Consider the following 24,928-nt stretch of genomic DNA (forward strand, 5'->3'; position numbering starts at 1 on the left):
GCAGCAGTTGCAGAGAGAGCAGAGCATCTAGGTGTAATGGTAACGCCCCCACTGCTCCTAGAGGCTCATTTGTATATAATAAAACATTATTTTTCTCAGCAATGCGGGCACATATGAACATGGGACAAACACAGATGTCTTCAGCTGCCCAACGCACATGTAACAGGTCAGAGAGTTACATAGGAAAATCTGCTGACAGATGGCGTTTAATGCATAATGCTGAGCCTCAGTAAACGATTCTTTAAAGGGGTTTTCCAAACTTTTAATACTGATGACCTATCCTCTGTTCCGACAACTGGAAACCGGGTCAATCAGCTGTTTGAAAAGGTACTGGTATTTGCAGTAGCGCCATGGCCTTCTCTCAGTTTTCCTGAGGCCTGTGACGACACGTTCATCGGTCACACGGCCTTGGCGCTGCTCAGCTCCATTCAAGTGAATGGGGCTGAGCGCGATACCAAGCACAGCCATTATACATATCGCTCTGTGCCTGGTAAGCTGCGAGAAGGCCGCTGCGCTCAAAGGTGCACCGGTGCCTTCTCAAACAGCTCATCAGTGGGAGCACCAGGTGTAGGACACTGACCGATCAGATACTGATGACCTATCTTGAGGATAGGTTATCAGTAGAAAAATCTCGAAAAACACCTTTAACTGTGCAAAACATGTAAAAATATATGTATGTATCTAACTGAATACGATATGTACAGTGCCTGAAAAGCTGAAGTTAACCTTCAAGCACAGTAACAAACAAAAAAACTATAAAAAAAAATGTAAACTAACCCTTATTTCAAATTGACATGAACAGACATAAAGGAGGTTCTTCAGACATAACGTCAATGCTTGAAACCAACTAAAAACAACTTGTGAACGTCCTGTGCTGTGGACCTACAACTGGAGACAATTTCTAAAACTTACTTTCTTACAAAATTACTGTAAGAAAGGAAGTTTTTATGCAAAATACAAAAACAGCATAAAAAAAACTGCAGCAAAAATAGTGCGGACATATCTTTGGTCCATAAAGTATGGAAATATGGAGGTCTACTGTCCACTGTCCACAGCTTCCGTTTTGCGATGTCTTAAGGCACTCTCAGTCTCCGGTGTGCTTGGCCGTGGTGGATGACTATCCTGTTCTTCTTCATTTTCGGGGTCAGATTTCTCCACTGCGGAGTCCTCTTCAGAATCTTTAGCATCACTATTAGAATTAACATCTTCACTGTCCTCTGCTTGGTCATCTTCCTTGTCACTTTCAATGTCCTCTTCAATGGCATCTTCTTTGTCAATCGCATCCTTCAGTCCATCAGAAGAATCCATCTGGTCTTGGTCTGAAATTTCCACATCTTCCTTGCTTATCTCTGAGGTAAAATAAAAGAAAGGATTGAGATCATGGATTTTTACCAGAATGACAATCGCAGGTAGGACTAATGCCTTAAAGGGGCATTCAGATCTTAGGCAATTACAACCTGGTGACATGGCTGCCGTGAATGGAGGGCTGGCCATGCGTGCGTAGCTCTCTCCATTCACTTCTACGAAAGTGTGGAAAACAGACCCTTTTGGCATATCTTTTAGATTATTCATAAACATCTAAGGGCTCTTTCACACTTGCATATTTCTTTTCCGGCATAGAGTTCCGTCGTTAGGGCTCTATGCCGGAAAAATCCTGATCAGGATTATCCCCATGCATTCTGAATGGAGAGAAATCCGTTCAGGAGGCATCAGGATGTCTTCAGTTCAGGACCGGAACGTTTTTTGGCCGGAGAAAATACCGCAGTATGCTGCGCTTTTTGCTCCGGCCAAAAATCCTGAACACTTGCCGCAAGGCCGGATCCGGAATTAATGCCCATTGAAAGGCATTAATCCGGATCCGGCCTTAAGCTAAACGTCGTTTCGGCGCATTACTGGATCCGACATTTAGCTTTTTCTGAATGGTTACCATGGCTGCCAGGACGCTAAAGTCCTGTTTGCCATGGTAAAATGTAGTGGGGAGCAGTATACTTACCGTCCATGCGGCTCCCGGGGCGCTTCAGAGTGACGTCAGGGTGCCCCACGCGCATGGATCACGTGATCCATGCGCGTGGGGCGCTCTGACATCATTCTGGAGCGCCCCGGGAGCCGCACGGGCGGTATGGCAACTAGGACTTTAATAGCGTCCTGGCTGCCAAAGTAACACTGAACGCATTTTGAAGACTGATCAGTCTTCAAATGCTTTAAGTTCACTTGCGGTGTTACGGATCCGGGGGGGGGGGGGGGGGGGGGCAACGGAAGTGCACGCTGGATCCTAACAACGCAAGTGTGAAAGAAGCCTAAGCTGGGAATAACTCTTTAATAGGTTGCCCATTATTAATGTACTCTGTTTTTTCAAAACCTGATCACACAGCTGAGAATATGCTACAGTGTGTCAATCTGAAAAAACAAAACAAAACACTATTGTAGCCAAACACATTAGCAGGTCTTATCAGTCTTCCCTCCTGCAATCTGGACATTTAGGGCTCGTTCACATGGCGGACTTTGTGCAGAGATTTTCATACTGAACACTGAGCAGAATCCACCTTCCATTGCTGTCAACAGTCGTTCACTGGGCTTCAAAGTATTTCTATACTGCGCCAAGAAAAGTAGCAGGTCTTATCAGTCTTCTCTCCTGCAAGCCGAACTGTTGGAGCTTGTTCACACAGCAGATTTTGTGCGCACATTTTCACGCTGAAAACAGCCTAGAATCCACCTGGCATTGTTGTCAATGGTAATCCACCCTGCCATTCATTCAACTGCAGACGATTTCCAAACTGTGCCAACAAAAAGACATGTCCCTTTATGTCCCGTGGAAAATCTGCTATGTGAACAGATCCTTAGCTGCACAAACTCCACACAGACCTAATTTAGGTCTCAGCAGACAGGTCAATACTTGTAACAATTCTGGAGCTTTCTCTCTTAGGCCTCTTTTACACTTGCGTTGTCCGGATCCGGCGTGTACTCCACTTGCCGGAATTACACGCCGGATTCGGAAAAACGCAAGGGTACTGAAAGCATTTGAAGACGGATCCGTCTTCAAAATGCTTTCAGTGTTACTATGGCACCCAGGACGCTATTAAAGTCCTGGTTACCATAGTAGTAGTGGGGAGCGGGGGAGCGGTATACTTACAGTCCGCGCGGCTCCCGGGGCGCTCCAGAGTGACGTCAGAGCGCCCCATGCGCATGGATCATGTGATCCATGCGATCACGTCATCCATGCGCTTGGGGCGCCCTGACGTCACTCTGGAGCGCCCCGGGAGCCGCACGGATGGTAAGTATGCTGCTCCCCGCTCCCCACTACACTTTACCATGGCTGCCAGGACTTTAGCGTCCCGGCAGCCATGGTAACCATTGAGAAAAAGCTAAACGTCGCATCCGGCAATGCGCCGAAACGACGTTTCGCTTAAGGCCGGATCCGGATCAATGCCTTTCAATGGGCATTCATTCCGGATGCGGCCTTGTGGCAAGTGTTCCGGATTTTTGGCCGGAGGAAAAAGTGCAGCATGCTGCGCTATTTGCTGCGGCCAAAAAACGTTCCGTTCCGGAACGGAAGACATCCTGATGCATCCTGAAGGACGGACTGTCCATTCAGAATGCATTAGGATAATCCTGATCAGTATTCTTCCGGCATAGAGCCCCGACGACGGAACTCTATGCCGGAAGAAAAGAACGCAGGTGTGAAAGAGCCCTTAGAACTCTGTGTTGTACCGTCCCTCTCTTATTCCTCCAGAATATTTATGAATAACCTGACAACTGTGTGTTACCATTCATCTGGTCAGAGAGGTGTCTCCTTCCAAAGTCTTATACCGACAACACTGATTGGACATTATCAGACTGTGTTTGGACAAACCCCAACCGGTTGTCAGCTTATTCATACATTTCCAGGAGAGATCCAGGAACGGCACAAAGCAGAGATCTAAGGAAACATGCTCTGGAATTGTTATTTCTTGGGGAATCCAAGTATTTACTACAACTGAAATGTCAGGCAGACTAACACAGGTTCTATCATTTGCGGCACGGCCACACATTGAAAACCTGTGCTGACCGTTTTTTTGCGGACCCATAGAAATGAATGGGTCAATGTGAGATCTGCAAAAAAAGCGGATTGAACACGCACCAAAAATATGGTCATGTGCATAAGGCCTAAGCAGACCAACTAGGTTGAGGAGCAGTACCAGGCACAGCCACTCTGAGATGTATGGCCGCGTGCCTGGATAAACAAGGCTAGCAATCTGTTCTACTGGACCACCACTTTAGCATAAGAGAGCACCGAAGTCTAAAAGGCTGATGACAATGGTCTTTGATTGGTATGCATGCACGGCAGGCTCTATATCTCAGCTAGTCTGAATGAAGCTGGTGCACATATGGGCTTTCATCCACAAGCGCAACCACCTCTACAGTAATGTGCACATGAAACCCCGGACTGTTTAAGCTTTGATGTTTCTATCAACATATGGTATCTGTTGAGAAGGCGAAGAAATAGATCATTATTCTACCTCAAATAGAATACTTATGACGAACCTACAATCTTACTGGCATTGTCCTTCATTATCTACAAACACACGGATAAGGATCAATGTTTTCCTCCAGCTGTCTCACCATGATGAACAGCGCTTGGCTGTAAAAGATAGACTTTTTTTTTTTTTTTTTTGGTAAGTACTCTAAAAGGAAATCTTATATACAAAGCAGAACAAGATAATGATCAGATGAGCATTACAGAAGCATCACCAAACAAATGCGGCTTTATCGTTTACAGAAAGAAACCAATTTGAACCAGGGCGACATTCCATTTCTAAAAGCAAAGCTCCGAGATAGAAAATGTACAAAGCAAGTGAGGTTATAAATGGAGAAATACAGCTACTAAAATGAGTTAAAAGGGGGGCATGGCGGATCAGATGCCGTAATTGAAAGGCGCCATGTGTTTGGGAGGCAGTGAGATACATGGACCCCAATGAAAGACTGGACACTAATGTATTTTTTATTTGGTTTACTTAGATGTCTGGCTTATAGGAAGGACGAATGGCAGAAGGCATAGCCTTGACCTGTTCGCCTTGAGAGGCTGTATGGACCACAGTCAAATTAATATATACTGTAAATTTTACGGATGTAGTAGCTCTAAATTTGAGGGCGATATCCTGTCACAGCACGACATTACATCACCAAAGACCATGAAAAAGTGAAGAAAAGTCTCTTGCCATTAGTTACTTAACTCATTAATGATCAAGGTCAAGTTTGCTACATCTGTGTATTAGGCAAATTAAGGAGAAGACCCATTTTCCCTTTATACCCTTTTAGAGACTTGAATTTAAAAGGGACGGGGGTTCCCTGTTCAAGTTCCACAACTCTGGCTCTAGAGGATCTCCCGTCTTGCAACACACAGACATCCCATAAATGTTAATACAGTAGGTACTGTAATGCTTCATTTCTCCTGTGGAGGCACTGTAGGCCAATTGAATAGCTTTCAACACAGATTGCAGTTGGTCCCAGAAAGGGGAAGTTTTGTCATTTCCCATTTCCTTAATATCAATAGTTCCTTCTAATCAGTAGTGATTGTCCAAAGCGGAAACCCCCTTTTTTCCAACTCTGCAATCCAGCTCCCGCTTTCTTAACTCCATCTAATGGTTCTCAGTTCGTAAGTGACTCAATCTCCAGCCTTATCACCTTACCCAATGTACAGGCAGCATATGAGCAGCATATCCACTAGTTTTCATTTCTCCCTTCCTCAACTAGATCGAGCACACTAGCATAGTTTGTAAGGCTGAAGAAAGATATACGTCTATGTAGTTCAGCTCATTATCCTGCAATGATGAACCAGTGAAAAATCCCCATGAGACAAAAGCTTATTTTCCTCATCTTATGGGAAACAAATCCCAACTCCCCAATCCCCTCATCACGGTCAAAGTCCTGGGAATAAATAGATGATGGGAGAGATCTCTGCATTGACCATTGATATATTCATATATACTTATTAGGTGTCAGCCATCTTTTTTTTATTTATTTTTTTAAACACATTAGATGAACTGGCTAATTCAGGTAATACCAACTGACCGTCTAATGTTTACGGGGCGTCTTCTGGCTCTTCCCTAACAGCAGATATTAGAGGAAAGAAGAATTGAATATGGGCAATCCTTTTATTTTACTGGAGATACACTGCCGCCAATGGTATCTAGTAGTGACAAATAAATTGAGCTTTGGATGTTACATCCGAAGTCGCTTCGTTCAAAACTTCTGAATAATACTGTACAGAGATAAGTCTCCGTACAGTATTAAAATGTATGCACTGCGATGAGCCGAAGTTAGTTATTTGCAAAGTTGTACGTGACTTCATTGAATAACTTTGGTAGTTGATTTTTAATACAGCATCCAAAGCTCTCTTGGCTCATCACTAGTGTACTAGTGTAGTCCTCTCTCCTCATTGAGAACACATGTACACTCAGTCAAACCAAACATGCTCGAGTAAGATGTGAGGACAGGGGGGAAGGAATATATTTAGCCAACAGCGTATGGCCAGCTAAAATCCTAATGATGATATGTTTTAGAGAAAGCTAAGTACATCTGGTATGGCTTCCATTTCAAGACTCATTTACTCCAGCTGTTAAGACGTTGGAGAAGAAAGTCTAACTAAATAAACTGTATTGACTTCAATAGAGATGATGTCTTCCATACTTACCAGCAGATCTCACCGCTTGATACTTAGGTTTAGCTGGACAAAAGCAATCTGCTAGAAGTACCAGTATCTGCATAGGAAACATACCAAGGAAGAGAGGTCAGTTTTACAGCAATACAAACCTGTAGCATGATAATCTAGCTGCCATCACCCATATTCCCTCCCCCAGAAAGACGTACATTCAACTAGAACACCAACAGAAGAACCTCTTATCTTGGGGCGGGGGACGACAACAGATGACAGACAGAAAACCGAAAGACATCAAACTAAGGTTTATAAGCAGTAAAGCAGACCTCTAATAAAAGGGTTTTCGAGGACTCTCTTATTGATGACCTATACTTGCGAGGTTGTCAGTATCAGATCAGTGCGGGACCTCCCTGATCCGTTGTATTCAGAATCTACAGCACAAGCTCTGTTCACTGTGTAGAATCCGGGCCTGGTTATTGCAGCACTGCACCAATTCACTTGCATAGGAGAAACTTTACACAATAGCCTTTGTAGGTCTGGTGCGACAACACAGCTCCTGCAGCCCATTGATCAGTGGGGGCTACATGAGCTGGGGGGAGGTCATCAATAAGTAAGTCCTGAAGAAGCCCTTCAATAGGTTGGAAATGTCAGCCGCATGAAACCAACCATTTCCACTTTTTCGTAGATATTTTCTTGAAGAATAGGAGAAGGGAGCTGTCAATCACTTGTCAATCATGATATCCAGCATAGCCGGAAAGGGCCGGAGCACCACCAGGCCCCATTGACTATAACGGGACCTGGCGGGGATCTGGCCTGTTTCCAGCATTAGTGCCAGGACTCCACCGGACAAAAACTTATGCTAAAAATCCTGGCACTAATGTTGGAAAAAGGCCAGATCTCCGCCAGGTCCTATTATAGTCAGTGGGCTCTGGCAGGGAAAGTGTGAAAGTCCTTTATAATGTCTTGCTTGGATTTACATCAACATAAGAGCACTGCTTTAAAGAAGCTGTTTGAGAAAGCCCCAGCACTGCCTCCTTCAGTTGAATGGGGCTAGGCCTCGTGACCAATAGTCGTAGCGTCACTAGCCTAGGGAAAGCTGTGAGAAGGCCGCAGCACTCACAGAAGCTCCAGGGTTTTCTCAAACAGTTGTTCAGCAGAGGGCCCGGGTGTTGGACCCCCAGCAGAGGATAGGTCATCAGTTACAAAGAGTCAGATAACACCTTTAATATAATATGGGGACGAACAGGAGCCTTCATATAGGAAATCAAACTAATTTGAACAGAAGTACAGACATAAAATATGGCGATTTTGGGTAATGCCGGATTACTCCTCCTTTCTGGACCATGGTGCAGGAAGTTCTCTACAGTCTATTTGAGGTTAGGTTCCCCCTGGACCCTTACACATATCTGCTAAATATCCCACATATACCTCTAAAGAAACACTCATTGAAGTTAATGCTATATGTTCTGACTGCGGCCAGACATTTACTGGCTAGATTTTGGAAACGGGCAGATTGCCCGTCACGGGCTGAACTCATCACTAGTATATTAGAAGTCAGACGCCTTGAACATTTGCCGGCCGCATTGCTTGCCTCGGTGGATAAATTCGACCGAGTTTGGAAGCAATGGGACCTAGTGTTTGATGCTCCAGAATGATTGGGCCTTCACCCTTTTCCCCCCATCCTAACCCTACTGTGTCATGTCTTGTCACTCTCCTTTGTGTGTCTAAACCTCTTTCTTACAGTAATTTTTGTATGTCTTCATACAGATTGTATGATAATAGACACTTTGTCATTATAGTAATCTGTTGATTCCTACCACAATATTACTTTTCAATGATTATTATATCTGTAATTTTTAATACATGCTTTGAACCTGTTTTTGCATAGCGGTGTAATACATGCTATCTTTTGCTCAATGCTCTTTGTTATATCTCTAACATGAATAGTGTACACCAGAGAAACTGTTTTTCATCCACGTTTATTCTTGGAATTTTTTTTAGACAATTGAAGAAAAAAAATAAAAAGTTATATTTTAAAGGGTCCATATACTCATTGCTAATCAATGCTGATACCTATTTTCACACTGCGGACACCTATACTATTGTTATATATCTATTTTTTTTTAGATTAAGTAGGCAGCACATCACCCTGTGTAAACAGGGCAGTCTTGCTGACAAATAAAGAATTTGAATGGGGCTGAATGATCGTCGTAGCCATCATTTATCCCAATACAGAGGAGATGACTGCTCATGTGAAATGCAGCTGAATGAGCAATGATCGGGAACAGTCAGATTCAAACTCAGAATCGCAGCCTCACCACAAAGCACTGCCAACCACTGAGCTACCCTGACGGGAAATAGAAACTGACTAAATAACTGAAATGGATCCTATACTTTTTGTAAATGTAGCACTTGTACCCGAGTGCAGATGGCACACTTAGTGCTTACATGGAGGGGCTTCTAATTAAACATGTAAACACGAGTCTTACCAAACCAAGCACAAGTCCAATCACCAGGGTGGCCATGATAAAGATGATGTACGAGCCCCAGGCCGGGATTCCAAGAGGTCCTGTGAAGTAGTTGTGTGTTTGCTGAAATACAGGAGAAACACGGCAATTTAAAGTGATGCACAATCACAGCAGACATCCATCTACAATAATACATATGTCCTTTAAAGGGAGTCTGTCACCTCCATATGGCCATATACAGTGCTTACATGGCTCTGTAGCACACCTATACAGGACTGTAATGGTACCTTTGTTATTTTCTTTAGACTTGCACCAGCAGGAAAAACTGAGCTTAATTCATATGTAAATGACACTCGCAAGTGCCCAGGGGAGGAGCTCAGTGTGTAGGTGCCCAGGCTGCTCTGCCTTCTTTTCACTTTACTCCTCCCCAGCCTCTGCCTTTGCCCGCCCTCCAAGTCTCTTGCCTCATTGATAGGTCCGGACTTTAGGTGCCCAGGCTGCTCTGCCTTCTTTTCTCTTTACTCCTCCCCAGCCTCTGCCTTTGCCCGCCCTCAAGTCCGGACCTATCGATGAGGCAAGAGACTTGGAGGGCGGGCAAAGGCAGAGGCTGGGGAAGAGTAAAGAGAAAAGAAGGCAGAGCAGCCTGGGCACCTATACACTGAACTCCTCCCTGGGCACTTGCGAGTGTCATTTGCATATGAATTAAGCTCAGTTTTTCCTGCTGGTGCAAGTCTAAAGACAAAGACAAAGGTACCATTACAATCCTGTATAGGTGTGCTACAGAGCCATGTAAGCACTGTATATGGCCATATGGAGGTGACAGACTCCCTTTAAGGTCCTTTTACACCTATCAATATTTAAGCCAATTAGCGGCGATATACGTCTGAAAAATCCCTTGTTCCCGATAATTGACCTGTGTTAAGATGCCCAGGAACAATGATTTTTGATAAATGCTGACAAAGGCAATTATCAGCAACATTTGGTTTCGTTCCCTGTAAACGACCTGATCAACTGTAGGTATAAAATGACATTTAAATTTAGGGCCTAAAGATTAAAGGAAAAAAACTCTGATATGTAACACCACAATGGTCACCACGGACTTGGTGGAACCTCGCCGTGCTGTATGCAGAGACGTCCTCCATGTTTGGAGAGGTGGGGGTGTGAATTTTTCAGCATGATGCAAATCTGCAGACAACTAAAAGAAATAATAATCTATGACCTCCAGCAATGCTTCTAATAGATGCAAGGAGGTCAGCTCATGTTCACAGTCATTAGGGTGACGATCTGACAGACTTGAATCCCAGCAGTGAGAAGCAGCATGTTACACGCTGCAAAGTCATCAGTCTGACAAGGTCACTATTAAGTAAAACGCACAGCGGCCATGTGGCACTTGTAATCAAACTTCTCCAGTTACCACTAACAGGATGGGGTCTATAGCAAGCGAGCACCGGATCACAATGTACAAGCTTAACCCGGCTACCAAACAAAAACCGAGGGCAGGGCGCTGTTAAATAATTCTAAATGTATGGAGTCACATCTCTAGATAGACATCATGTCAATATAGTAGACTGGAAGGGTATGTTCACATGAAGAGCAGTGATGGCCAGTTCGCCCGTGAACACATGCGGGCTGCCATCTTTATTCACAAGTCCGGCGATGCACAGGTAAGTCCTTACCTGTGCGGCAAGCCGGTCTGAAACTAATGTGGTCACCGGGAACAGGCAGTTCCGGGAACAGCCCGATGAAGGCCCCCGGCGGCTGTTCTCGGAACTGCCTGCTTCGCTGACCGCATTTGTTTCAGACCAGCTCGCGGCACAGGCACAGGTAAGGCTACTTTCACACTAGCATTGTTTAAATCCAGCGTTCAATTCAGACACCGGAACTGCCCGCCGGATCCGGAAAAACATGTGAAAACGGATTACATTTGAATCCTGATCAGGATTTTGATCACAATGAAAAAATGCATTGGAAAAAACAGATCCGCCATTTATGGACTTTAACTTTTTTTTCCACATTTTTCCGGTTTAACATGCAAAAGCCGGATCCGGTTTGACTGAACACACGGCGCCGGATCGGGCGTTAATGCAAGTCAATGGGAAAGAGGCCTGATCCGGCGTTTAGTCAAAGTGTTCAGGATTTTTGGCCGGAGGTAAAAATACAACATGCTACGGTTTTCTGAAGAGTCAAAAAGACTGAACTGAAGACATCCTGATGCATCCTGAACGGATTACTCTCCATTCAGAATGCATTAGGATAAAACTGATCAGTTCTTTTCCGGATTTGAGCCCCTAGGACGGAACTCAGCGCCTGAAAAGAAAAACGCTAGTGTGAAAGTACCCTTAGCACTTACCTGTGCATCACCGGACTTGTGAATAAAGATGACAGCCGGTATGTGTTCGCTGATGAAGAGTAGATGCTGCAGACTTACAGTATCAGCAAAGTGGATGAGAATTGAAAGGGGTTAACAAAAAAATATTCTACTCTACATATTCAATTAAATGAACTCTATGGCCTCTTTCACACAGGCGTCATGGATTTGAGCCGGATAAGATGCAAGTGAGTCGCGGGAAAATGCAAAATTTTTATGCATTTTGCACGTGCGTGAGAAAAATTGGCATGTTTGGTACCCAAACACGAACTTCTTCATAGAAGTTTGGATTTGGGTTAGGTGTTCTGTAGATTGTATTATTTTTCCTTATAACATGGTTATAAGGGAAAATAATAGCATTCTTAATACAGAATGCTTAGTAAAAAAAAAAGGGCTGGAGGGATAAAAAAAATAAAATAAATTTAACTCACCTTAATCCACTTGTTCGAGCAGCCCGGCTTCTCTTCTCTTCTTTGCTGTGCAGGACCTGTGGTGACGTCACTGTGCTCATCACATGGTCCATCACTATAATGATCGGGTCCCCATCCCAATCATCTCCTAGCAAATGTGTGTGAAAATCGCACCGCATCCACACTTGCTTGCGATTTTCACGCAGCCCCATTCACTTCTATGGGGCCTGCGTTGCGTGAAAAAACGCACAAAATAAAGCATGCTGCGATTTTCACGCAACGCACAAGTGATGCGTGAAAATCACTGCTCATGTACACTGACCCATAGAAATGAATGGGTCCGGATTCAGTGCGGGTTCAATGTGTACACCTCACGCAATGCACCCGCGCGGAAATCTCGCCCGTATGAAATAGGCCTATCTGTAGTGGCACCTGCTATTTGCCTAGGCCTCTTTCACACGAGCGAGTTTTCAGCGCAGGTGCAATGTGTGACGTGAACGCATAGCAGCCGCACTGAATCCTGACCCATTTATTTCAATGGGTCTGTGTACGAGTGTTTTATTATTTTTTCACGCATCAGTTCTGCATTGCGTGAAAAACGCAGCGTGTTCTATATTCTACGTTTTTCACGCAGCCCTGGCCCCATAGAAGTGAATGGGGCTTCAGTGAAAAACGCATTGCATCCGCAAGCAGGTCCGGATGCAATGCGTCTTTCACTGACGGTTGCCAAGAGATGATGTTTGTAAACCTTCAGTTTTCTATCACGCGCGTTAACGCATCAAAACTGAACGCAATCGCAGACAAAACTGAATGAACTTGCTTGCAAAATGGTGCGAGTTTCACTGAATGCACCCAGAGCCAATCCATATCGTTCGTGTGAAAGAGGCCTAAATTCTCAGTTCAGGTCACTGAGGTTGACATACGTGCTCAGGTCCATCTTTCACCTGCCACCACTGCAGCAGAAAAGACATGCCCCCTGAGAAAGTGCACGCAACCTCAGCTGCCAGCTTGAAATAAATCTAGCGGAGTAACTGCAGCAGAAAAACACGCCCCCTGAGCTGTCAGCTTGATATAAATCTAGCAGAGCAATGAATGTGGAGATCTCTGGACCCATGTGAGGTACCGGGCTGGTTCTAGCTTTGTTAGAAAGAGATTGACATGTACTATATGATGTCTGATTTTCATTTTTTACATTTCTCATGGGATAACCCCTTTAAGAAACCTCAGCATATCTGCAGCATAAACTGACCTGTGGGGCAGATTTTTAACTGTCTTGCGTCAGTTTATGCTATGGATATCCAGTATGCTATTTTTTCCACACGGAAATTTTCTGCTACGACGTTTTGACCCCATCCATGTATAATACGCTGTCAGTCATTTGTGGTGAGAAATCTGCACAGCAAATCTGCCACATTTGATTTTATCAAATCAGTAATCAGTTGTAGAGATGAGAGAAGCAACGGATGCTATATCTGAAGTCGCTTCTAAAATTTTTTTGTTATAATACTGTACGGAGATTCGTCTCCATACAGTATTAGAATGTATGGGCTCCGATGAGCCAAAGCAAGTTATTTACAAAGTTGTGTGAGATTTCGCTGAATAATTTCGGTAATTGATTATTACAGTGAAAAAGCACTTAAAAACTTTGAAGTATCTCCATACATCATAATAACGAATTTTTTAGCGAAGTGACTTTGGATGTAGCATCCGAAGTCGCTTTACTCATCTTTAATCAGTAAATGATCAGGATATCCAGTAGTAAGTGTTCAATTGCTCTGCAGTGCACTACAGGTGAAATTAAAGGGGTTCTCCAGGCTTTTAATATTCATGACCTATCCTCAGGATAGGTCATCAATATCAGATAGTCGGGGTCCGACACCCAGCACCCCCGCGATCAGCTGTTTGAAGAGAAGGCGCGCGCTGTGCCCGTGCTGCCTCCTCTTCACTGTTTACCTTCTCGCCGTCGCCTCTGCAGCGGTGAGCAGATGTAATTACACCCAAGCTCGTCCCATTCATTTCAATAGGACGGATCGCTCCTATACAAGTGTATGGGAACGTTCTGTCCCATTTCAATGAATGGGACGGTTGGGTGTAATTTCACCTGCTCACCGCTGCAGAGGCGACGGCGAGAAGGTAAACAGTGAAGAGGAGGCAGCACGGGCACAGCGCGCGCCTCCTTTTCAAACAACTGATCGGCGAGGGGTGCTGGGTGTCGGACCCCCGCCGATCTGATATTGATGACCTATCCTGAGGATAGGTCATAAGTATTAAAAGCCCAGAGAACCCCTTTAAGCATTACACCGTTCCCAATGAAATCACTGGGCTATTGGTATAATGCACAGACATGGGTCCTCCACCCTTCCCTCTGGCTAATTGATGAGGATCCTGGATGAAGGATCCCTACAAAACGTTGTTGCTATGCAATGAATAGGGCATGAAGTAATATATACACCAAAATACAGATGTGTCTACTCTTACCTGATCTCCAAATTGGAAGTGGTGTCAATTTTGCTCTGACAGCAAAACAACATAATATTGCAAGACTGTAACTAAACTCTAACGCTGGGTTCAGACCTGAGCGTTCTGAAACGAGCGCTCTGTATGCGCGATTGTACGGGCGTTTACAATCGCGCATACAGAGACTGGCGTTCACACATTGTCGCGCGTTCCCGAATTTCTATGTGCGGGAACGCGCGACAAACGCCCCAAAAAAAAAGCTCAAGCACTTGTTTGAGCGTCGGGCGTTTTACAGCGCGATCGTACGCGCTGTAAAACGCCTAGGTGAGAACCATTCCTATAGGGAATCATTGGTTCTTGCCTGTTGTGCGTTTTACAGCGCGTAGGAACGCGCTGTAAAACGCTCAGGTGTGAACCCAGCCTAAATGCTTGCAACACACATCACAACCACTGGGCGGTGAGTGCTCCACATTTAGCTTATTGCTCAAGCTGCTTTTTCTTCTGTTTCGAGAACAGAGAAGCTAGCCTCAGATATGAGATATTTAGCGGCAGACCTAGCTAAATTTGTTGAGATCTATTGAGAATATTAAGTGTGTGAACGTCAAACACATGAGAATAAAGGAACACTAAATCCAGAATCCAAACATCATGTGGGATACTGCCTGCTGAGCTGGGTATCTAATCCTACCCTGTGTGATACTGTCTGCTGAGCTGTGTATCTAAGCCTAAGGGTTGGGAGTGGAACTGAGGAAGGTGAGGATTTTGTTAAACAGTGGCTCATTTTAAATTCCCAGCTTTTCCTGTCTCTCATTTTTAAAATTCCCTCTAGAGAGGAAGGTTTTATGGTAAGGAACAGATATGAGCAGGAGGTCAGATGGAGGGAGAGATGATAAGTTCCTTGCTGGGTGCAGGGGTTTTATGGTGTTTCAGGCAGTGCAGGAAAATAGGGTTGATAGTTCTGGGAAGCAAAAACATTGTTTGCAGTGATTATTTTATTAGTTACAGTTCTGGTATAATTTGATTTTGTGCACTTAGTAAGTTTTCATTTTGGATGAAGGACAATGTCTCAGAAGAACTTAGGGCTCTTTCACACTTGCGTTGTTCTTTTCTTCCGGCATAGAGTTCCGTCGTCGGGGCTCTATGCTGGAAGAATCCTGATCAGTTTTATCCTAATGCATTCTGAATGGAGTGAAATCCGTTCAGGATGCATCAGGATGTCTTCAGTTCCGGACCGGAAAGTTTTTTGGCCAGAGAAAATACCGCAGCATGCTGCGCTTTTTGCTCCGGCCAAAAATCCTGAAGACTTGCCGCAAGGCCGGATCCGGAATTAATTCCCATTGAAAGGCATTAATCCGGATCCGGCCTTAAGCTAAACGTCGTTTCGGCGCATTGCCGGATACGACGTTTAGCTTTTTCTGAATGGTTACCATGGCTGCCGGGACGCTAAAGTAATATAATAAATATAATACTAGACTAGCACTGTATACTGACACCAAGTGTATCTAAATCATAGTATACGGCATATAGAATTGTAGTGAACAATGGCGCAGGTCAAAATATATGGTAATCATTGCACAGTAAAAGAAAAAAAAAAAAAAGCGTCAGAGGGATTTGTTTAACCCCTTCAGAACCCTGTTATTTTTTACATTAAGGACCAGGCAATTTTTTGGAAATTTGACATGTGTCACTTTGTGGTAATAACTTTGGAAAGCTTTTACTTTTACAAGCAATTCTGAGATTGTTTTCTCGTGAAACATTGTACTTCATAATCGTGGAAAATTTCAGTTAATATTTTTCATTTTTATTTAAAAAATACCAAAATTTACACACAAAAAAAAAAGGAAAAATATGCAACTTTCCAAATTTCTATTCCTCTGCTTTTAAAACAGATAATGATACCTCATATAATAGTTATTACTTTACATTTCCCATATGTCTAATTCATGTTTGGATCATTTTCTGAATGCCATTTTATTTTTTAGGGACGTTAGAAGGCTTAGCAGTTTAGAAGCAAATCTTGAACATTTTTGGAAAATTTCCAAAACCAAACTTTTTAAAGGACCAGTTCAGGACTGAAGTCACTTTGTGAGGCTTACATAATAGAAACCGCCCAAAAAGGATCCAATTTTAGAAACTACACCCTTCAAGGTATTGAAAACTGATTTTACTAACTTTGTTAACCCTTTAGGTGTTCAACAAGAATTAAAGGAATATGTAGATTACATTTTAGAATTTCACTTTTTTTGGCAGATTTTCCATTGTAATCTATTTTTTCCCAGGAACAAAGCAAGGGTTAACAGCCAAACAAAACTCAATATTTATTACCCCGATTCTGTAGTTTACAGAAACACCCCATTTGTGATTGTAAACTGCTGCACGGGCACACGGCAGGGCGCAGAAGGAAAGGAGCGTCATGTGGTTTTTGGAGGGCAGATTTCACTAGGATAGTTTTAAGTTGCCATGTCACATTTGACGCCCCCCTGATGCACCCGTAGAGTAGAGTAGAAACTCCAAAAAAGTGATCCCATTTTGGAAACAACGGGATAAGGTGGCAGATTTGTTGGTACTATTTTAGGATACCTAAAAATATTGCTGTATATTATACTTTTTGTGAGGCAAGGTAAAAAAAAAAAAAAAAAAAAAAAAAAAAAATTTGTTTTGCCACTTTTTATTTTTTGTTATTTACAACGTTCATCTGACAGGTTAGATCATGTGCTATTTTTATAGAGCAGGATGGTACAGACGCGACAATACCAAATATTGTTGGTTGTTTGTTTCAGTTTTACATAATAAAGCATTTAAAAAAAATATATATTTTTTAGTGTCTCCATATTCTGGAAGCCATAGTTTTTTTTGGTGACTGTCTTATGTAGAGGCTCATTTATTTCACGATGAGATGACGGTTTGATTTGTACTATTTTAGGGTGCATATGACTTTTTGTGATGTAAGATGACAAAAAATTGCTTTTGACACAGTTTTTATTTTAATTTTTCTTACAGTGTTCACCTGAGGGGTAAGGTTATGTGGTATTTTTATAGAGCAGGTTGCTATAGACACGGCGATATCCAATATGTATACTTTTATTTTTTTACATTTAACACAATAAAAGCATTTTTGATGAAAAAATAAATAAAAATAATCATGTTTTAGGCTACTTTCACACCTGCGTTTTGGTGCGGATCCGTCTGGTATCTGCACAGACGGATCCGCACCTATAATGCAAACGCTTGTATCAATTCAGAACGGATCTGTTTGCATTACCATGAACAAAAAAAAACAAAAAAAAAACAAAAAACTTTTATTTATTTTTTGTTCATGATAATGCAAACGGATCCGTTTTGAATTACTGTACATTGAAAGTCAATGGGAGGCGGATCAGTTTTCAATTGCACCATATTGTGTCAGTAAAAACGGATCCGTCCCCATTGACTTACATTGTAAGTCAGGACGGATCCGTTTGGCGTAAGTCAGACGGACATGGAGCGGAATGGAGGCTGAACGGAGGCAAACTGATGCATTCTGAACGGATCCTTATCCATTCAGAATGCATTGGGGCTGAATTGATTTGTTTGGGGACGCTTGGGAGAGCCTTGAAACAGATCTCACAGACGGACCCAGAAACGGCAGTGTGAAAGTAGCCTAACGCTGGGTTCACACCTAGGCGTTTCTCAAACGCGCGTTTTTGTCGCGCGTTTTATGCGCGGTTTTTTTAATAGTGAACGCGCGTTTGACGCGCGTTTGGGTGATTGACAGCAGTGTTGTCCAAAGAGTCTATGGCCCAAACGCGCGTCAAACGCGCCAAAAAAAGCTCCTGTACTTGTTTGAGCGTCGGGCGTTTTACAGTGCGATCGTACGCGCTGTAAAACGCCCAGGTGTGAACCCTTCCCATAGGGAATCATTGGTTCTTACCTGTTGTGCGTTTTACAGCGCGTAGGAACGCGCTGTAAAACGCTCAGGTGTGAACCCAGCGTTAGTGTCCCCATAGTCTGAAAGCCATAGTTTTTTTTATTTTTTGGTCAATTGCAAAAACTTTTTTGCAGGATGAGCTGACTGTTAGATTGGTACTATTTTGTGGGCATACGCCTTCTTGATCGCTTGGTGTTGCACTTTTAGTCATGTAAGGTGACAAAAAAAAGATTTTTTTTTTAGCAGTTTTTTTTTTTTTTTTTTAACGTTGTTCACCTGAGGGGCTAGGTCATGTGATATTTTTATGGAGTTGGATCAATACCAAATATGTCATTTTTTTACAATTTTGTGTTTTATCTTGGTAAAGGGCGTTTTTTTTATTTTTTACTTGAAACTTTTTTTTAGTATGGAAAACACACTTTTTTTTACTTTTTATTTTTGTCCCACTCTGGGACTTCTGGGGTCTGATCCCTCTGCAATGCATTATAATACAACCTGTATTGTAATGCATTGGCTGTCAGCTTTTATGCTGACAGCCTGCCTGTGACACCCAGCCTGGGGCTGGATCTCACAGGCTTCCATAGAAGGCAAGCTCCGATGTCTATGGAGGGCATCAGGCCCCCGTCACTGCAGTGCAGGAACCCGATGGGAAAGCAGAGGGCACCTGTACCCTCGGAAAACCCCGGTGCATGCTGCGGTCAGCTTTGACTGCAGCATAAAAGGGATTAATACGCTGGCATCAGTGCTTTCACCGATGGCGGCGTATGCAGCAGGTGTCGGGCTGTCAGTGACTGCCGGACCCCTGCCGCTGATCGAGCGGACGCAGCACCTGCCCCCGCTCGCCGTACATATATGGAGCGGGTCTTTGAGGGGTTAATGTATACAGTATATCTTTTATATATGTTAAATGTAAGACAAAGACGTGATGTGAACCTGGCCAAATTTCACAGGTCTTGAACTTATGTTCAGGTATTAGCTAGTAACACAATGTGCCACCTTTCATTCATCCCTACTTCAAAATTCATAGAAACATATAGCCATCTCTCTCTGTTTTCTGTGTAGTGGAGGAAGGCAGGTGAAAGGGTTAACAGCTGCTGACTGCAATGCACTCTTGGGAGATGCAGCTCACACCCACAGAAAGTGAAGATACCATGGCTGCAGAGGGGTGAGTAAAAAGCCAAGAAAGGATGAAAATGACCCTGGAGAGCAGCTTATTACTCATTGATATATCAGTAGTTTAAAATAAGTGTGTATTACTGCAGATATTTTCATTTTTTTCATTTTTGGGATAAAAAAAAAAAAAAGTTACTTTGAGACCGGTAACAGGGCTTTATCAAAACCAGGCAACCCTTTTAAGCGCAATGTGCGAGCGCATAACTACAGCTGAACTCTATCATTACCTCTATAGTGGGTTTTAGAACCGTAAATGAAACAAAATGGATTCTAAACTAAGACCAGTCACCACAGTGAGAGTAGTAGTAGTAGTAGCTAATTATTTCCCACGCAACATAGGCTCTCAGGAAAGAGATTTCAAGTCTTTGCCGTCTGTCAGAACCAATATAAGAAAGATGCAGGGAAAACCTAGTCTGATGAATATCAGCGTGCGCTCAAGAAACACTGTGAAAGGGCAATTTTGCTCACACTGAGGAAAGGCGAAAGAGCTCCGGTGACAGTATCATTGCTATAATACAAAGGATATGCAATGGCAGGGAAGGTCACTCTTAGACAGATACACTATTGATTCTTCAGATACCCTAAGGACAATAGACTGCAATAGCAATTTTATTTCTTTTTTGTTGTGTTATCTTTTCTCTGTTTGTGACATTGAGATGGAGAGAAGCGAGCAAAAGGCGCAGCTCCTGGGCCCGTCACACACAATTAGGAAATCAATACGTCTGCATTCACAAAGTCTATGCTATCAGAAACCCGGTGGAAATTGACTTATGTGGCCGGCTGCCCTTCTGCTATTGTAGCTGGAGACCCTTTTACAAATGCTCTGTTACTTTCTGCAGATTATTTTATGTTCTAACCCTAGCCATTTCACTGCTATTCCAAGCGACCTTCACATATTTCTCACCAAAAATTCTCTTTCATATTTATCTCACTGTTCATCCTGAGCTTCCTGGTTCACAAACGGCATAGAACAGCATGAGAGAGGTAGGTTGGTAGATGGTTAGAAGGCGGTAACTGTAACGTATACATTTTGGTCAGCGTGAATGTGTGATTATTCGTAAAAGGGAATCTATAAGATGCTTATACTGAGGATGCTATTGTAACTGTCACGAAACGCCCTGTAACCGCCACTTACACCCTGCATTTCAGTTTAGGGTCACAGGCTTACATTTACACGCTACTTATAGCTCCTCCCAGCCAGAAATCATCACACAATCAGCGCCAAAAGCAATCACTATAGTGACCATGTGGTGCGCCACGTTCAATGGAAAAAAGATTTTTTTTTTATTTAATAATTTTTATTATTTTTTTACAATTTACTAGTCCTGTTAAAAGGGACTTTAATACATGATCTATTGATCACTTCTATAATACATTTGTATTGTTAATGCACCAGCAGGCTGCGCCAGAGAGAAACAGCATGCTAGGAATATACTGCAGGCAGGCCGGGCCTTTATTAGGTCCCCAGCTACCATGCAAAGATATCGGCAGACTGCAATCTCATTCGTGGGGGCGCCGATGCAAGACAGAGGGAGCTCCCTCTCTCTAAACAACTCAGCCGCCACAGTTGCCATTGACCACAGCCAAGTGCCATGTGAATGGGGCCCAAGGGGTTTATACACATTTGAATTTACACTGGCGTTTTTATTACCACTAAAAAACATTACAGAAACTACTAAAAGTTTTTATGGCGTTTTTTCTAAAGCACATTCACAAAGCTTCAGAATCCTGCTTTTTTCAAAAAAGCTTGAGACCAAATAAAAAACAAACAAACACCTAAATCAACAAAAACGTCAGTAGCAAAAAAGGGTGTCCTGCATTTCGAATACACTTTCTGCTGACATCTGGAGCAGCGTTTTACCGCTAAAAACACACCAAAAACACAAAAATGCCATTCAAAAACCACCCTAATGGTATGCTATATTATAATGCATTACGCATTTTATGGAACATCTGGCCCATAATAGAACAGTCCTACCGTATTTTTTGGGCGGCGACAAGGTCACCAAAAAAATGGTAAATTTAGTGTTTTAACATTTTTTTTTTTCTGTTACGGTGTTCACCGCATAAGAGATATTTTTTAATATTTTAATCATTTGAACTTTTTCGGACGTGGCGATATGTAATATATTAATTTTTTGATTGTGTTTATATTGTCACCCTAATAGAGGTCTATTAGGGTGAATAGGACTTCACACTGTCCCTGCTGCCCTGTGCATAGTGCACACAGCAGCAGGGAGCTTACCATGGCAGCCAGGGCTTCAGCAGCATCCTGGCTGCCATGGTAACTGATCGGAGCCCCAGCAGATGCTCCGTTCCCGCCATGCTGTCCTGGGCAGTTCATGAACAGTCGGCAGTGGCATGTGCTCCCCTGCTCCATGAATGGCAGTCAAATTATTGTGCGTATTTAGACGCAGTAAACAATTTTTAGGGAGAAAAACTGCTTGTATAGGCATCTATGACGCTTGTACAGTCGTTATTGCAACTAGGGATGAGCAAATAGACTTCGGATGGAACATCCAAAGTCGATTCGCATAAAAATTTGTTCCCTAATTGCGACCTCTGCGGCTTACTATGTCTGCGATGCTACATGCCCTAACCCTGCTGTTCTGTCGAGACTCCACCTGAAGCCTGGCAGGTAACAGCCATATTTTAATGAGGAGCGCCATTGGACCTCTCCTGCACATCAGCCGTACTGTGCATACAAAAAGGATAGACTAAGTGCAAAAAAAAGGGGTGTAAACTGGTTGTCCCAAATGGCCATTTATTACATAACCACAGGTTAGATAAGCCTGGGGCTACATGGTGACTTTGGCCCCTCGCAGACGAGCGTTACTCCTGCAGCGAGTCTGCAACACAGCACCCCGCCTGACCTCCCAGCACTGACGGGAATCACATCACATTATATTGATTTCTGATGCTATGTAACCCTTACAGTTCTGGAATGTATTGGATAACACTGACAGCATTATGCCAGTGTTATCCAATACATTCCAGAACTGTATGGGTTACATAGCATCATAAATCAATATAATGCTATGTGACCCCGGCAGCTATGGGAGTTCAGGCCGGGAGCTTGGGTAAACCAGCTATGGAATCCATTTCATCTGCTAGTGTGAGGAGCTAGCATGACTCGGCATTCTGTGTGTGGCTGAGCGCACTGCAGCTGTCCACCATCATTGCCCTCTGTTCTCCATCACTTGCCCCTTACATTGGGAGCACAGGGCACCCTCAGCACATGGCGGTGTAAGCAGAACGCTCACCTCCATGCACCGCTCTTATTGCAGGACTGAAAAACTTCTCTACTTGAGCTAACCTTTTCTATGGAGCAGTCGGCAGTGAGCGCACTCCCCGTTGTCATAACGGAAAAGCGAGGGAAAAGGGGGGTTTGAGAGGAGCAGCCAATGGCAGGGCAGCACGCTGATACTGGCAAATCAGCAGCGTCCTCACTTTTCAGCTCACAGAGCTATATGAGGGCTTATTTTTTTCCCATTATGGTGTTCTCTGTGCAGGATAAATACTTTTATATTTTAATAGTTTGTATATTCTTGGACACAAACGATACCAATTACCGTATAATAAATTTTTCTGTTAATTTTTATAAATTGATTTTAAAGGGATTCTGTCACCTCCCCTAACCCAAAATCCGATTTTAAAGCAGCCATGCAGCACAGCTTACCTTGATTAGGCTGTGCTCTTTTATCTTGTAATCCGTCCAGTAGTTTCTGCAAAAAACGACTTTTATGGATATGCAAATGAGTCCTGAATGTGCCCAGAAGGGCGTGTTGTTCCTCTTAGAGAGCCCAGTACCGCCCCTCTTACAGTGCCCAGCCCGCCTTCCTTGCACTGTCTAACCGCCCCCAGCCTGCCACAGCCTCTCCTCCCTCTCCCTCACGGCCGAACGAACTCTCGCACAGGCGCAGTACCCACTGAGGGCTGCGCCTGTGCGATCAGCAGGAGACTGAGGCAGGAGCTTCATCCTCGTCACTGGGCATGCGCCGAGCCCAGTGACGTCCGATGCTCGCTCTTCCCTGCTGACTGAGGGAAGAGCGAGCATCGGACGTCACTGGGCTCGGCGCATGCCCAGTGACGAGGATGAAGCTCCTGCCCTCAGTCTCCTGCAGATTGCACAGGCGCAGCCCTCAGTGGGTACTGCGCCTGTGCGAGAGTTCGTTCGGCCGTGAGGGAGGGGGAGGAGAGGTTGTGGCAGGCTGGGGGCGGTTAGACAGTGCAAGGAAGGCGGACTGGGCACTGTAAGAGGGGCGGTCCTGGGCTCTCTAAGAGGAACAAAACGCCCCTCTGGGCACCTTCAGGACACATTTGCATATCCATAAAAGTCGTTTTTTGCAGAAACTACTGGACGGATTACAAGATAAAAGAGCGCAGCCTAATCAAGGTAAGCTGTGCTGCATGGCTGCTTTAAAATCGGATTTTGGGTTAGAGGAGGTGACAGAATCCCTTTAAATACTTTTTATATTTTTTAAAATTTCTTTATTTTTAGTCCACCTTGGGGGACAAACATGCATGATTCTGCTGCAGGGAGGGCTTAATATGCAGTTAACAATGGCAGACATGGTAGCCTTTACAATCGAGAGACTGGCACCCTGCAATTTCACTGTGGGGCCATTGGGCAGAGGAGACCCTGTGAATTCATTTATAAACTTTCAGCAGGAATAAAAGAGGTACAACATAATATACAGTTATGTGAAAAGATAAGAATTTAGCTTAAAAGAGTATTTATAAGGTGTCAGGAGTTCAGAGTTAAAGAGGACCTTTCACTACGGTACAAACTAAAAACTAACTAGATCAGTGGGCAGAGCGGCGCCCAGGGGTCCCCCTGCACTTACTAGTATGCCTGGGCGCCGCTCCGTTCGCCTGGTATAGGCTCCGGTGTCTGCGCTCCCTCTGACTGATTTTTTGTAGGAGGCGTGTCCCTTGCTGCACTGCTGGCCAATCGCAGCGCACAGCTCATAGCCAGGCTATGAGCTGTGCGCTGCGATTGGCCAGCAGTAGCCAGTGCGCTATGAGCTGTGCGCTGCGATTGGCCAGCAGTGCAGCAAGGGACACGCCTCCTACAAAAAATCAGTCAGAGGGAGCGCAGACACCGGAGCCTATACCGGGCGAACGGAGCGGCGCCCAGGCATACTAGTAAGTGCAGGGGGACCCCTGGGCGCCGCTCTGCCCACTGATCTAGTTAGTTTTTAGTTTGTACCGTAGTGAAAGGTCCTCTTTAAGGGCTACAGATCAAGCTGTCAGAACAGTCTTTGATGGATTCAGTGTAAAGCTAGTCTGCAAAGACTTGATTTTTTTTTAAGCAATTGGTAAAATGATTTTTAACCTTAAATGAGTAAAATACAATAATTAAAAAACTGCTCCAAATGTGTCTATAGACTTTAAAGCATACCTGTCGTTTCCGGTGACTTTCAGTATAAGATGTACCGTAACTTGTATGTTCATGAGAAATAAACACTATGTCTGACCATTATACTGTATGACTTGCATATAGCATGG

The 24,928-nt window shown here is 43.8% G+C and overlaps 1 protein-coding gene across 1 annotated transcript in view; it reads right to left on the reverse strand.

Annotated features, from left to right (window-relative positions):
* Positions 1 to 425: 425 nt before the first annotated feature.
* The window catches only part of TMX4 (thioredoxin related transmembrane protein 4), an 89,308-nt gene continuing 64,805 nt past the window's right edge, over positions 426 to 24,928 (reverse strand). Inside the window, exons 6-8 of the mRNA XM_044290559.1 lie at positions 9,124 to 9,225; positions 6,671 to 6,737; positions 426 to 1,349 (exon numbers count right to left, since the gene is read on the reverse strand). Coding sequence (XP_044146494.1) covers positions 1,036 to 1,349; positions 6,671 to 6,737; positions 9,124 to 9,225 — 483 coding nt within the window. The 3' untranslated portion in view covers positions 426 to 1,035. The remainder of the gene's footprint in view (positions 1,350 to 6,670; positions 6,738 to 9,123; positions 9,226 to 24,928) is intronic.

This window comes from Bufo gargarizans, chromosome 4 (assembly GCF_014858855.1).
Source record: "Bufo gargarizans isolate SCDJY-AF-19 chromosome 4, ASM1485885v1, whole genome shotgun sequence".
In the NCBI taxonomy this organism is placed as follows: Eukaryota; Metazoa; Chordata; class Amphibia; order Anura; family Bufonidae; genus Bufo; species Bufo gargarizans.